Source organism: Prionailurus bengalensis, chromosome B3, assembly GCF_016509475.1.
Source record: "Prionailurus bengalensis isolate Pbe53 chromosome B3, Fcat_Pben_1.1_paternal_pri, whole genome shotgun sequence".
Lineage (NCBI taxonomy): Eukaryota > Metazoa > Chordata > Mammalia > Carnivora > Felidae > Prionailurus > Prionailurus bengalensis.
This window is the reverse complement of record NC_057355.1, coordinates 147,092,884-147,105,056: the sequence shown is the minus strand read 5'-3', so window position 1 is coordinate 147,105,056 and position 12,173 is coordinate 147,092,884. Positions and strand designations below refer to the sequence as shown.

The following is a 12,173-nucleotide window of genomic DNA, read 5'->3' as shown; positions in this document are numbered from 1 at the left end:
GGGTGGCCAAGGACCCACTGTGCTGGTCCTCCCCGTGACAGGTGACATCTGCCGGTCAGTGTGTCCCCACTGCTCACTCTTTGGGTCTGACACCTGGGTTGACGGAGCTGGCATCTGAGGCCAGCCCCCTGTTGTGGTCCCCCGGCCACAAGTGTGGCCTTGGAGGGACAGCAAGGTCTTCTCTGCCAGCCTGGGGTCCCCAGGCCTCTGCAGAGGGATGGGGCCGGGGCTTCCGGGCAGGCACAGGCTGAGATGACAGGACTCTGGCAAGAGACCCACACAGCAGATGAATCAGCGAGAACATGGGCTTATCCGGGCCATTTGGTTTAATAAAATTTTACAAAACTCAGTGCCTCCGCCAGAACCAGAGAACGCTCGCTTGCTCGGGGCTGGAGAGGAGGGCCGACGCAGAGAGAGGCCGCTGGATGGCAGTGGTCCAGGTGAGCACTCACAGGGCTCTGGGGAGACCACGGCTTGGCTTTCCTGCCGCGTGGGCCCTGCCCAAGGTGCGCCCGAAACACACTCAGGGCTTCCTGGGCGCCGGGACAGCTGTCTCCTGGTGACACCCCCCACCGAGAGCCAGGCCACCCCGGTGCGCCCCCCGAAGTGCTACGCCGGCAGCCAGACCTGGGGTCCCTCACCAGGCAGAGGACCCCAGTGCCACCCGGGTTCACGCGAGGCTGGGGTGGAGCTCCTGGGGGGCGCGGGGTGCCTCCTTCCTGTTGGGGACAGCTCTGCAGAAGGACATACTCCTAAAGCGGTCAGACCCCAGCGTGCACCACTAGGCGCGGGAGTGGTTTGCACAGGGATCCCAGGAATCCGACTTGGGGTTTGAGAAACTCCCCCACAAAATAGTTCTGGTTTCCAGTAGCAAACTGAGCCAGTAAGAAAATGTAAACTTTCTCATAAAAATACCAAGGACTCCCGTCTTAGCAAACGTTACTATTAAACAAGGTCATTTTTAGGTTACGTGGACTGAAAATCTTCTTTTTCCGTGGAACTGGGATGTACTGGCCACTGCTGCGTAAGGGGGTCTTCAGAAAGAGGCTCCACGCAGTCAGGCTCCCCGGTCTGCCGCCGGAGGGCCCCGAGAGCTGGCGTGGGAGGAGGGGCACGGTCAGGGTGTGGAAGGGCCCGGGCCGGCCTGCTGCGCCCCGCCCCGCGGGGCTTTCTCTCCTGTCCTCATGCGGTCAACGTGAACGCGCACGGGACGCCGCCGACAGCTCCCTGGCTTCCCGCAGAGCAAATGGGGCACCACCCCGGGAGGACGGCCAGGCTGTGTGCCGGGGCCAGGGCCGCATGGGGCCTCCTCGACCCGAGTGATTCTACGACCCCAGCCCGTGGCCCCCCCAAGCAGCCGTGGGCCCGTTTCCTACGAGGGGTCACAAGGCCCTTGTGCTGTGTGTCGGGCCCTTCCCGCCCGTTTCCCGCAGCGTCTGTGAACCTCCCCCTGCACCTGCTGCAGACGTGTGGGCTACTGTGAGTGGTGCCGCTGCGGAAGCTTCTATGTCTTGCTGCTGTAAGATGGTCCCTGCCTCCTGCCCTGTGGCATTTTCCAAAGAGCAGGTCGACCAGCGTGCTTGGGCGTTGCTGCAGATGGCCCGTGCGACCAGGCGACCGCGCCCTCTCCTGCGCTCCATCCTGCCCTCCCAGCGTCCGCGCAGCAGCCCGGCCCTCCCCAGCACGCACTGTCCCCCGTGTGCCGCTGCCCGCCTGGGGCCGGGGGCCTGCCGAGCTGATCCCACCGGTGCCCCAGCTCCTGGTACCGGGAGGAGAGCGGAGGCGCCCTCACTCCCAGGAAAGGCTTAGCCCCGCCCCCGCCGCCCGCTTGGCCGCGCCCCCCTCCCCCCTCCCCCCAACCCGCTGCCCAGTGGAGCCTGGCCGTCCTGTGGTTTCCCTGCAGCCACCCGCTGCCCTCCAGTTCCCCTGGGAGACCTGCCCCCACCGGCCGCACCTGCCCAGACTGTGGGAACGCGCCTTTCTCACGAGTCCGCGGCACTTCGGTGGGAAGTGCCAACACACACCCACGCGGCCAGCACGGCCCACGGCCTGTCCAGGGGCCGGCTCACCTGGGTGTGGACCAGGGCCCTGCAGGGCCGCGCACAGACGGTGCGCACACCTGGTTCTTCAGGCTCTTGGAGGTCGGGACGTTCCAGAACGTGACCCAGGTCTCCAGAAAGGTCCTAGTGAGACAAACCAGTGTCAGCCGGCGAGAAGGAAGCTAAAAGGCCACTTTGCTCTTTCTCTTTGGCAACCCAGAGCCCTCTGGCACAGTGCCCTGGAATACTGCCACATGTGACTTGGTCCCCATCCTGCTGGCACCCGGCCCAGGGCCACCCTGTCCCCCCAGGACTGCAGGGCCCCTCCACCTCCTCAAGTCAAGTCTTTTGCCACCTCCAGGGTGAGCCCCCGGCCCTGGAGCTGCCCCACCTCGGAGCCTCCGGTGCAGGAGGCCGCCACCTTCCCCGGCTTCCTGGCCGCTTTCCTCGCACGAACACAGCGCCAGGGTGGCCTCGGGGCCCCTCGCTTCCCTCCTGGCCGGCCCCACGAGGCCCCTCGGCCAGGACAGCCTCGGGTCCCCGAGGCCCTGTCTTCGCTGAGGCCTGCGAGCCCCTTTTAGGTTTCCCGTGTTTGAACATTTTCATAACACGTAAACACGGAAAAGTGTCTCTGCCCAGTCCGTTGCCAAAAGACTGGTCTTGCTGCGATTTGCGGCTCGGCTCACTCGCAGCCGGCCCTCCCGCTGCAGCTCAGGCCTCAGGCCTCGCCAGCCTCTCCCCTGCCACCCCTCCGCTCCGGCTTTGCTGGCTCCCAGCTCAGGGGCGAGGGCCCCACCTGGTGGCTAACCTCACACCTCTGCCTGCTGCGCTCAGGCCGCAGCTCCAGCCCCCTCCTCCACCCTCCCCTCCTCAAGGGGAGCCCCCCCCTCAACCCGCCTGCCGCCCCCCCCCCCACCATGCTGTGTGTGTCATCGCCTTCTGCCACAGCCCCTCCTCACTGCGCGGCGAGGGCTGGGCCGCGCGGGGACACCCGTCAGCCTGGCGGAGGGCGGTGCCTAATGCCGAAGAACTGGCCCATCTCACCCCTTCCCTGCCTGCGTTCCACGCTCCCCCCACCGTGCTGGAAACCAGTGAGTCTTCTCTCCCACCTGCTGTTTCCCGGCAACAAGGTCCCCTACCCCCCGGCCGTGGCCTCAGGACGGCCGGCCAGGTCGCTGCGGAGCCCGGCTGCACCCCCGGAGTCACAGCTACACCCGCATCACCTTCCGGGCAGCATCCATTCCGAGAACAAGCAACAAGTTTTCCTGGCACCGGGACTCGCTCCAGAGCCATCGGGAAGTGGATGTGCTATCTGTGTTCTGAAGAGCTCCCCAGAGCCTCCTGGACTCAGAACTGGAAAAGAAATGCATTAATTAAATTAATTGAAAGGTAACGAGAAAGCCTTCAGAGGAAAAGCAAAGACGGGCAGTGGACCTTTGAAAATCCTGAGAGCAGAGTGTCCCCTGCAGAAACACCAGGCCGTGTCACCGGGCATTTATTCAGCCAACACCTGCTACCCCGGGGACACCCGGCACGCCTTCCCTCCTCTCCTGCTTTATTTCTCCCCTGAGAGCACACCCCTGGCGCTGCCTGACTTCTCGTCACGACTCAGTGTCTCCTCCAAGCGGTGGAAGCTCCTAGAGCCCGGTGCTCCTCTGGTTTTGTTCCTCAGCAGCTGGGGGACCGCGAGCGGCACTGGGTGCCACAGAGACACTCGAAAACCGGGGGCAGAGCGACGCTCAGAGGACGAACCCCCGGGTGTCTCTCGCGCACCGTCCACGGTCACGAGCCATCCCCCCACCACGTGCCGTCCACGATTTCTGGCCCCCCTTCAACCATGGCCGTCCCCGGTTGCTGGCCCAGCTCCCACGAGGCAAGGGGAGGTGTGCCCACGGAGAACCACAGCAGGGGCAGTTACACCAAGTGCCCACATCATTCCCAAGTAGTCCTCTTGCTCGCACACCCCAAGGTACCCCCTGCCTTCCATCCCACGACCGGGCCCAGCCCCGCCAGACCTGGCCCCCGGGACCACCCACCCTCTGGGTGTCTGAGGCTCATGCTGCCACCTGAGGCCCCTCTCCCTGCCTGCTGGCCCGGACCACACCTCGGGGAAGCACCACGTCCGCAGGGCGTACGGCCCTCTGGGCCATGGTGGTCACAGCCCTCTGGGCTTTGGGCCTCTGTCCCCAGGCCTCTGCGGGGGCTTCCCGGGGCGGGGGGCAGCCACCGGCTTGGACCCCAGGAGTGGCCTGTCTGCAGAGCTCCCTCTCTGACAAAGAGGCATGGAGGGGCCAGGGGAGCCAGCTCCCGCCGACCTTCACCTCCTGCCGTGGCCTTGGCCCAGCAGACCTCAAACTTTCCCACCAGGACGCACCACCCACTGAGCGGCCCTCGTCCCTCTGGTGGTCCCAGTGGAAGCGCGCCTTAGGCAACGGCCCTCTGCAAGCAACCGCGTGGTGACTCCTTTAGGAAGCCGGTCCCCAGGGCGGCCAGCCTTCCGCTCCGCACCAGATGCACACAGGCTGTCGGGAACGTTCCTCCAGGGCGCTGGGCTGTTTTCTTGGGGGCCCAGGACCGTTCGGTCAGGTCACCCAGGAGGCCCCTGCGCTCACGGCCCAGGCCCCCGTCTTTTCCGCACCCCCAGCATGTGCAGGGAGGCACCAGGAGCTGGCGCTCGCCGGCCCGCCTTGCCCCTGGTGAGCTGATGGGGATGGAGGGGGCCACACGTGGGTCTGAGAGAAGGGACCATGGCCAGAGCGTCAACCCACATGCCCCTCTGTCCGTGAGGGCCCCATGGCCCCAAGGTTGTGGGGACTTCAGGAGAGACGGGCTCCCGATAAAGGTCCACTTTATCAACCAGAAGCATAAACTCAGAGTTGCCATGAGAAATGTTGGCTGCAATTTAAGTTCATTACCACAGTATGTGTCCAGGTCCACAGCCATGTTTTTCCTCACTGCTCGTTTCTAAGATGCGGTCTAAGGGGGAGACACCTTCAGTTGCCTGCTGGACTGCTACTTCCTGAAAAGCAAACCTGAAAACATCCTCATAGCTGAGAATGAGCTGAAAAGAAGAGAGAAACACATGGACGTTAGAAGAGATACATTACAGGGTGCCCGGGTGGCTCAGTCGGTTAAGTATCTGACTTTAGCTCAGGTCGTGATCTCCCGGATCGTGAGTTCGAGTCCCACATCGGGCTCCACACTGATGGTGCAGAGTCTGCTTGGAATTCTCCCTCTCTGCCCCTTCCGTGTTCTCTCTCTAAAAAATAAATTAACAACAACAACAAAAAAAAAGACTAGAAAAAATACATTACATCACCTTATACCAAATACATAATTTTGGCGTAAATGAAACGTGTAATGATTGTACCATTACCGTTACCGAAACAGGACACGCTTGTTCCCATGGGGTGTGGGACAGCGAGATTAGGGCACAACACTCAAGCTTCGTCAGACACATGAGAAAGAGGCACTCATAAAAATGTGTTTCCCGCATGTTAACTGGCTGGGAAATCTACCCGCACGACAGTAATGTGGCATTTCCCGGGAGATGATCTGAGGTTGGAAAGGTCAGGGCGTGAAGCCCTGAGATGAGGGCTGTCTGAAATCCAGCAGGAAGTGACAGGTGTGCACGCTGGGAGGCTGGGGGCGAGGGCGGGGGTGCAAGCCGACAGGGCCGGGAACCCAGAGAGCTGTTGGAGATGTGCGTGCGCACGGGGTATATATTGAGGTCAGTGGGGTGGTTTTCTGCATTCACCTAGCGTCTCCTGCAAAGTTCACACTATCCTCAGATTGTTCCCCGACCTATTAATCACGCTGGAACACAAGTCCTGTTTCCAACACAAGTGGTGAGCAGAGCGGGCCCCATGCACAAAGGGGCCCGTCAGAGGCTGGGGAGAGCCCAGCCGCTCGGGAAACACACAGCTCATCCCTAGAACCAGTGGAACCTTTCCTCTGGTCCCTTCTTCATCTTACTCCCTCTGTTCTCGTGGAATCCAGGGTTAGCCCTTGGGAAGAGACCGTAGAGGAAGAGAAGCCAGGGGCGGAAGAGGAAAACAAGAAAAAGCCGCATGAGATGCAGTCACAGAAAAGGTAGACCTGGTGGTCAGGTCGGGAAGGGCAGAGCAGGGCGCCCAGGGGATGAGGCCTGGGCTCTCCGGGCCATCCCCAGCACCCGATCGTCACACAGACTGCAAATGACCCTTGGTGATGCTGTCTAAACAGGCAGACTGACAGCTGAGACAAAAACCTCTCTCCCCAGTGCCCGACCTGAGGCCAGGAAAGCACAGCCGGGTTGAGGGCAGCCGGATGCTGGAGGCCTAAGGAGGGGACGGTGGGCACACGGATCGTAGAGGCCTCAGGAGGGGGGAGGCAAGACGAGGCCGATGTGCCCGACCCCGGACGGGTGGGCACAGAAAGCGGCCCAGTTCCCGAGTCCCCCCAGGCGCGGTCCCCTTCTGCAGCCTCGTTCCTTCCCTGTGTCAGGAGGCCAGCCAGCCAAGGACGAAGGCCAAGAGAGAAACAGGCCTCCTGCCTGGCCAGCCCACTGAAGCTGGAGGCCGGCGGCGTGTAGAGCGCTCGCTGTGCCACACGGCGGCGGCGGACACGGGGACTGGCAGAAATACCTCGGAGGCGGAGGTGCCGGGGGTCCCGGCCGCCCCAGGCCCGCCCCGCTGAGGCTGGCCAGAACCCCGCTCCTTTGGAGTGGAGGCCGCGCTCTGCAGCCCGCGTCCCGCGTGTCTGTCCGGGAGTTCAAAGGGTTGGGAGAAGTGTGGAGACTTGGCTGAAGATTCCTGAAAGCCTTCGAACTCCCCCCAGGCGCTGCTGTGCTCCCCAGGGTCCGGAGTGCTGACCGTGCAGGCGGAAACGCCGTCGCCGCCCCCGGAGGTCCTGGGGGCGCTCCTCACGCACTGCGCCCCCGCTCCTCTCCGCCTCCCGGGCGCCGGGCTGGCCCCGCTGTCTCTAGAGGCCCAGTAGAGGGACACCTCGCCCGCTCCCTCGTTGCCCGCGCGCGGAGACCCGCAGACAGGGGGCGCGTGACCGGGCCCTGCCCCCCGCCGCCGCTGGCCCTGCATCTCGGCGCCGCCGGGCCCGCATAGACGCCGCGGGGAGACACCCACACCGCCGTGCCGGGGCTGCCCAGCGCTGCACCGGGCGGGGGCCGCGGGCCGCCGGGGCCTCCTCGGCAGCGCGGGAGGCCTGCTGTGTGGCCAGAGTCGCTGTGGGACCGACACAAGCCGCCCGGGGGCAGGGGCCGGAGCCGCGGCCCGGCTTCCTCCTGCACGCGCCCGGGCGGCCGGTCCAGCGCAGCGGCGTGTCCCGGAGCACAGGAGTCCCCGAGAGCGGGGGCGGCGCGAGGCCCTGGGTCCCCGCGAGGGTCCGGCCTGCAGCCCACCTCGGCCGCTCCGCCGCCTCTGCCTGCGCGCGTGGCTGCCGTCCGTCGTCCCCACGCCCGCCCGTTGCCTGGCAACGGAACGCGCCAGCCCCCGCGCCGGGCGCCCGCCGCCGTGACGTCACCGCCCCGCCCGGCCGCCGCTGCGCCTGCGCCGTGTCCGCCCGGCCCCTGGCCTCCCACGAGGAGGGTCCTCGGTTCAGTTGGAGCGGCTTGGCGTCCCTGGTGCCCCAGATTCCGGACCCGCGGGGGTGCCGTCTCCACCGCCCGGCCGACCCCCGAATCCCAGAGCCTAGCTCCTCCAGCGTGAGGGCGCGTGGGGATCCGCCGCCTGCGGGCCGAAGGAGCGACGCCAACACCGGGCACAGCAGGCCCAGTGTGGGGCCTGGACAGCCTGCCCCTCCTGCTGCCTCCCGCCCTGGGGCAGGAGCACCGAGGGGCCAGCTTGGCCCTCCCGCCAGCCCCTCCCAGGCAGGCCAGTCCGGTCCCCATCTGACCCCACCCCAGGCTCATGACACCCACCTTGGTGAGTCAGCTTGACTCCAGCCTCCCCAGCGCCATCATCAGATGCCTGAGCCTCACCGCGCTCCCCAGTCTCACCCCCCCCCCCCCCTCACGTTTCTCCACCCTGTGACCTCCTTGGGCCCTGTCCTGTTTGCATGAGTCGCCCGCTCTCCCTGGTCAGCCTAGCTATTGAAGTTTTAATTCTGAAAATTACCAGATGAGATCATACCTGACCTCTGGGCTGCAGCCTCCTGTCCCCTCCCTTCCCCTGAGCCAGCAATGCAGTGTGCATGCGATGCAGTCAGACTGCCCAGCTCTGGACAGACACCTACCTGATGACCCTGCGGGAACGTGACCAGATGCCAGCTCTTCTGCCTCGACGTCACCCCGGGGACGATGTTGATCCCAGGCACTCCTGCTGTGTACCCACTGCGTGGACCCCCCTCATCCATTGTCCTTGTCGTGCTCGTAGTCCAGGCAACTGGAAAGGGGTAGGAGACGTGGTGCCGCCATGTACAGGTGGGGAAACTGAGGCCCAGGCCCAAAGGCCTGAGTGAGAAGTGTTGCTGGGGCTGGGACCAGCTCTTCTAAGCTCAGCAGTTTCCCGCACCCTGTGTGGACCGCAGTGAAGACTGAGGAAGGCACAGTGAGCTTCAGGGTGCAGGCGGGCTGGTCTGCATTCCCCGGCGTGGTAGCTGAATAACGCCTCCCGCAGGTGTCCACGTCCTGATGCCCAGAGCCTGTGAATCTGGGACCTTACGAGGCACAAGGGACTTTACAGACACGATTACATTCAGGCTTTTGAGATGGGGAGATAGTCCCGGATCATGCTGTTGAGGCCGACGTCCTTACAAGTAGGAAGCAGGAGGGTCGGAGTCTGAGAAAATGGAGAGACAGAAGCAGAGGCCAGAATGACGCAGGGCTATAAACCCAGGGATGGGGGCAGCCTCTCGAAGCTGAATGGGACAAGGAAGTTGGACCTCCCCTGAACCCCCCCCCCCCCCCCCCGCCAGGAGGACCGCAGTCCCACCGAGGCCTGGAACCGTTAGGAAATAAATGCAGGTTGGTTTAAGCCACTGTGTGGTTATTTTTTCCAGCAGTCATGGGAGACTAATATATCCGGTGACCCCTGGCTACTAAAGAGTGCTGCCTTGGGGGAGCCGAGACTCAGGAGGTGGCAGAGGGGACTCGCCATTGGGTGCTCGGCGGTGGGGGAGGGGGGTGCAACCCAGGTGCTGACAGGTGGCCCCTGGCTACTCAGGCCAGCGTCCAGGCAGGCCGGGCATGAGACGTGGGGGCACAGGCTGAGGGCCAGGCCTCCAGCTGGGTGGGTGGGGCAGGCTTCCGTTCAAGTTTCAAAGGCTCACCTGCTGGGGAGACTGGTCGGAGGGAGCGTAGTGCCTTTAAAGTAGGCGTGCAGGAGACACAAGCAGGACTCCCTGGAGGGTAGCGGAGGGGTTGGGTGCAGTGTGTTCAGGAGGAAGAGCCTGTGTGGCCCCCCCCCCACCTCCTCTCGGACACCTCCGTCCGCCCCTGATCTCCAGCCCCGCTGAACAGGAGTGGTGGACAGCTTCTCCACCACCAAGCTAAGCCTCAGGAGGAAGGGGCCAGCCTCCACTTGGCCCGGAGCCCCACGGTATCGTGTGCCTCGCAGCACTGCCTGATGAAGATGGGGAGGCGTCCCTTGCCCCCGGAAGCACCTGGGTGTCCTGCTTCTCTGGGGTTCTTGGACCTCAAGGAGGCCACCTGCCCCCAGGCCTGGAGCAGGCACTCAGCTTGTGGGAGACTGAGGCAGTTAGAGGCCAGGGGTCAGCAGACCCGAAGCTCCCCTGCTCCCACCTGTATCAGGACCGGATGGGGGGTGGGCAGATGGTGGCCGACAGGGTCCTAGATGTCCCACCACCCAGTCGTGCCTCTTGGGCTGGGCCGGGCCAGGGCAGGGACAACGGCAGAGCTATTTTTGTTTATGGCACTGCGGCAGCCGCAAGGAGACATCAATCATTGATGTTCTGGGCCTCCCTGCCCACCAGAGAGGCTCGGAGAGCAGCCAACCAGGAGGAGCAAACTCTGCTGAGGGGCTAAGCCTGTGGAGCCGGCAGCCACGACTCCTCATCCCGGCCCCACCGGTGCCCTGCATCCTAGGCTCTGGTTCCCAGGTACCCAGCCTCGGGAGGCTGCGGGCAAGCCTGAGAACCCTGACTGGCAGGCTAGGGCCAGGGCCGAGGCGTGGCCCCCAGTGTCCCCGGTGCGGTGGTCCCAGGGAGGAGGTGGAGCCCGTGTGGCCAGCAGGAGAGAGCGTGGGGCACTGCAGAACCACCACGTCCCCCGCCACCCCGACCCTCAGATGCCACGTGGGGGCCGCGTCTGGGCCGGGGGTGGCTACGAGTTGAGCCCGAGACGCCGTGCTGGTGGGAGGACAGCAATTTCTGAGCTGTGTCCAACTGCCGTGGCCTTCCCCAGCAGGGCATCGGTCCCCAGCGGGGCCATCAGGACGGGGCGGTAGCTGGGCGTGACGACAGCAGCTCCTGGCAGCTCAGGGCTCTGCGGCAGGCTCACAGCCAGGCTTTGGCTGGGGGGCAGGGACAGGCGGGGAATGGGGGGGGGCGGCAAGTCTGGGCTTCCCAAGCTCTGCCTGGGCAGCGTCCTCCCCTGTCTCCCCTGTGATCCTGGGGCCAGGCTGGGGCTTCTGAGGCGTCGGCAGGTGGGAGGAGGGACTGGGCCTGGGGAAGTGAGGCCCAGTCGGGCTGGCCCTGGGTGGGTGAGGGCCAGTGTGTGGGCCGTCTCCCTGTCTGCAGGGGCAGCTCGCCATCACTGGTGCACACAGCTGAGGGGCCAGGCCCTCCTAGAGGTGAAGTGGGGCCCACAGGGGGCCCAGGGGAGTGTGCGGGGGTGAGCATAACAGGTGAAGTCAGCTCTCCGCTGAGAGCAGGCAGGAGAGGGGAGGGGGAAGCCTCTGGAGCAGGGGTGTCCTGTCCACCCCCACCCTGAATCTGGGGCCCTGAGCCAATGCCGAGCCAACTCCCTTGCTGCAGAGTGAGCAAGGCCCGAGGGTGACCGTGTAAGCCACCCAGCCTCCACCAAGGCCAAGGGCAGAAGTGGCCCCCGTCTCCCCCAGGCCCTGGCCGGTCAGGGGTCCCAAGGACCACCCGCCTGCAGAGGGGCTAGCTGGACCCCAAGTGGGACCCTCCTCCTGGCCTCTGCTTAGGCAGGACAGCCTCCTGGCCTCCCCACCCAGGGCCCCATCATCCCCTCCCCCACACAGCTGGTAAGAGCCACCATAGCCCCACATGCATCGTGCTGGATAAGCAGGACATGTCACATGGAACGAGACTGCCTCATTTGGACAGGGACCCAGGGTCCACACGACTTTACCAAGGTCACTCACCCAATGGAGCAGGGGAACACAGAGCTGGGTCTGTACCCCAAGGTCCCTGATTATTCAAGACCGCTCCCTTGTTCCCAGGCCCCCACAGCCAGACTCACATACGCAGACAGGCAGGCAGGCTGAGATCCCAACAGATCTGGACAGATGCTGGACACACTAGGGACACAAACAGCACTCCCTCCCTGCACCCATGAGCGACAGGGCAGGGCAGGACCTCAGGAAGAGAGGAGAGCACAGGGTCCCTGGCTCCAGGGCAATGCTGCCCAGCCCAGGACAAAACACCGGGGCAAGAAAGGGGAGACCCATAGCCCGTGGTCTGCACCTGGAGGACAGGGCTGTGCCCCACTGTGGCATGGGCTCAATGGATGGGAGGCTGCCAGAGCCTCTTCCCAGAAGCGATGCGCGTGCCTGTGTGACCCGCTGCTGGAAGGCTGCCCGGCTGCGGCCTGGCTAGCGGGAACTGGCGTGCATGAGTCATCCTGCCGGGCAGGCTCACCTGGGCCCCACTGGCTGGGTGAGTCCGGGAGTAGAGTGCACGTGCGCGTGTCTGTGTCCTGTTGTGCACATCCAGGCACATGGGCCCGAACGGGTACATGGGTGTATGTGTGGGCGTGGGCGTGTGCCCGTCCACCTGTCTGTCCCGGCACCACCAGCACCATTCCTAGGAAGCCCGCAGGGATGGTCCTCCTTGGTGGCAGCTATGCTTCTCTGGGTCTGTGCTGGCCCAGCCCCCCCAGCCCCAGCCCCAGCAGGACCCACACCTCTGAGGCGCCCTTCCCCAGGTCTACGTCAGGCTGGACTGCAGCTCCCTCCCCGCTTGGTGGGAACAGAATTCTCCTGGGCCTCTCCACTC

The 12,173-nt window shown here is 64.7% G+C and overlaps 1 protein-coding gene and 1 long non-coding RNA gene across 2 annotated transcripts; one reads left to right on the top strand and one right to left on the bottom strand.

Moving 5' to 3' along the window:
* Positions 1-291: 291 nt before the first annotated feature.
* On the bottom strand, positions 292-7,450 carry CLBA1 (clathrin binding box of aftiphilin containing 1). The gene is made up of 5 exons (XM_043557113.1): positions 6,665-7,450; positions 4,955-5,100; positions 3,263-3,392; positions 2,070-2,183; positions 292-1,094 (listed from the first exon to the last, which is right to left on the bottom strand). The coding sequence occupies exons 1-5, from the start codon at positions 7,112-7,114 to the stop codon at positions 930-932; spliced, it is 1,005 nt and encodes a 334-aa protein (XP_043413048.1). The 5' UTR covers positions 7,115-7,450; the 3' UTR covers positions 292-929.
* A 118-nt stretch (positions 7,451-7,568) lies between these two features.
* LOC122469600 lies at positions 7,569-9,007 on the top strand. Its single transcript, XR_006293546.1, has 2 exons — positions 7,569-8,426; positions 8,651-9,007. It is a non-coding gene; the product is annotated as an uncharacterized LOC122469600 (long non-coding RNA).
* The last annotated feature ends 3,166 nt before the right edge of the window (positions 9,008-12,173 follow it).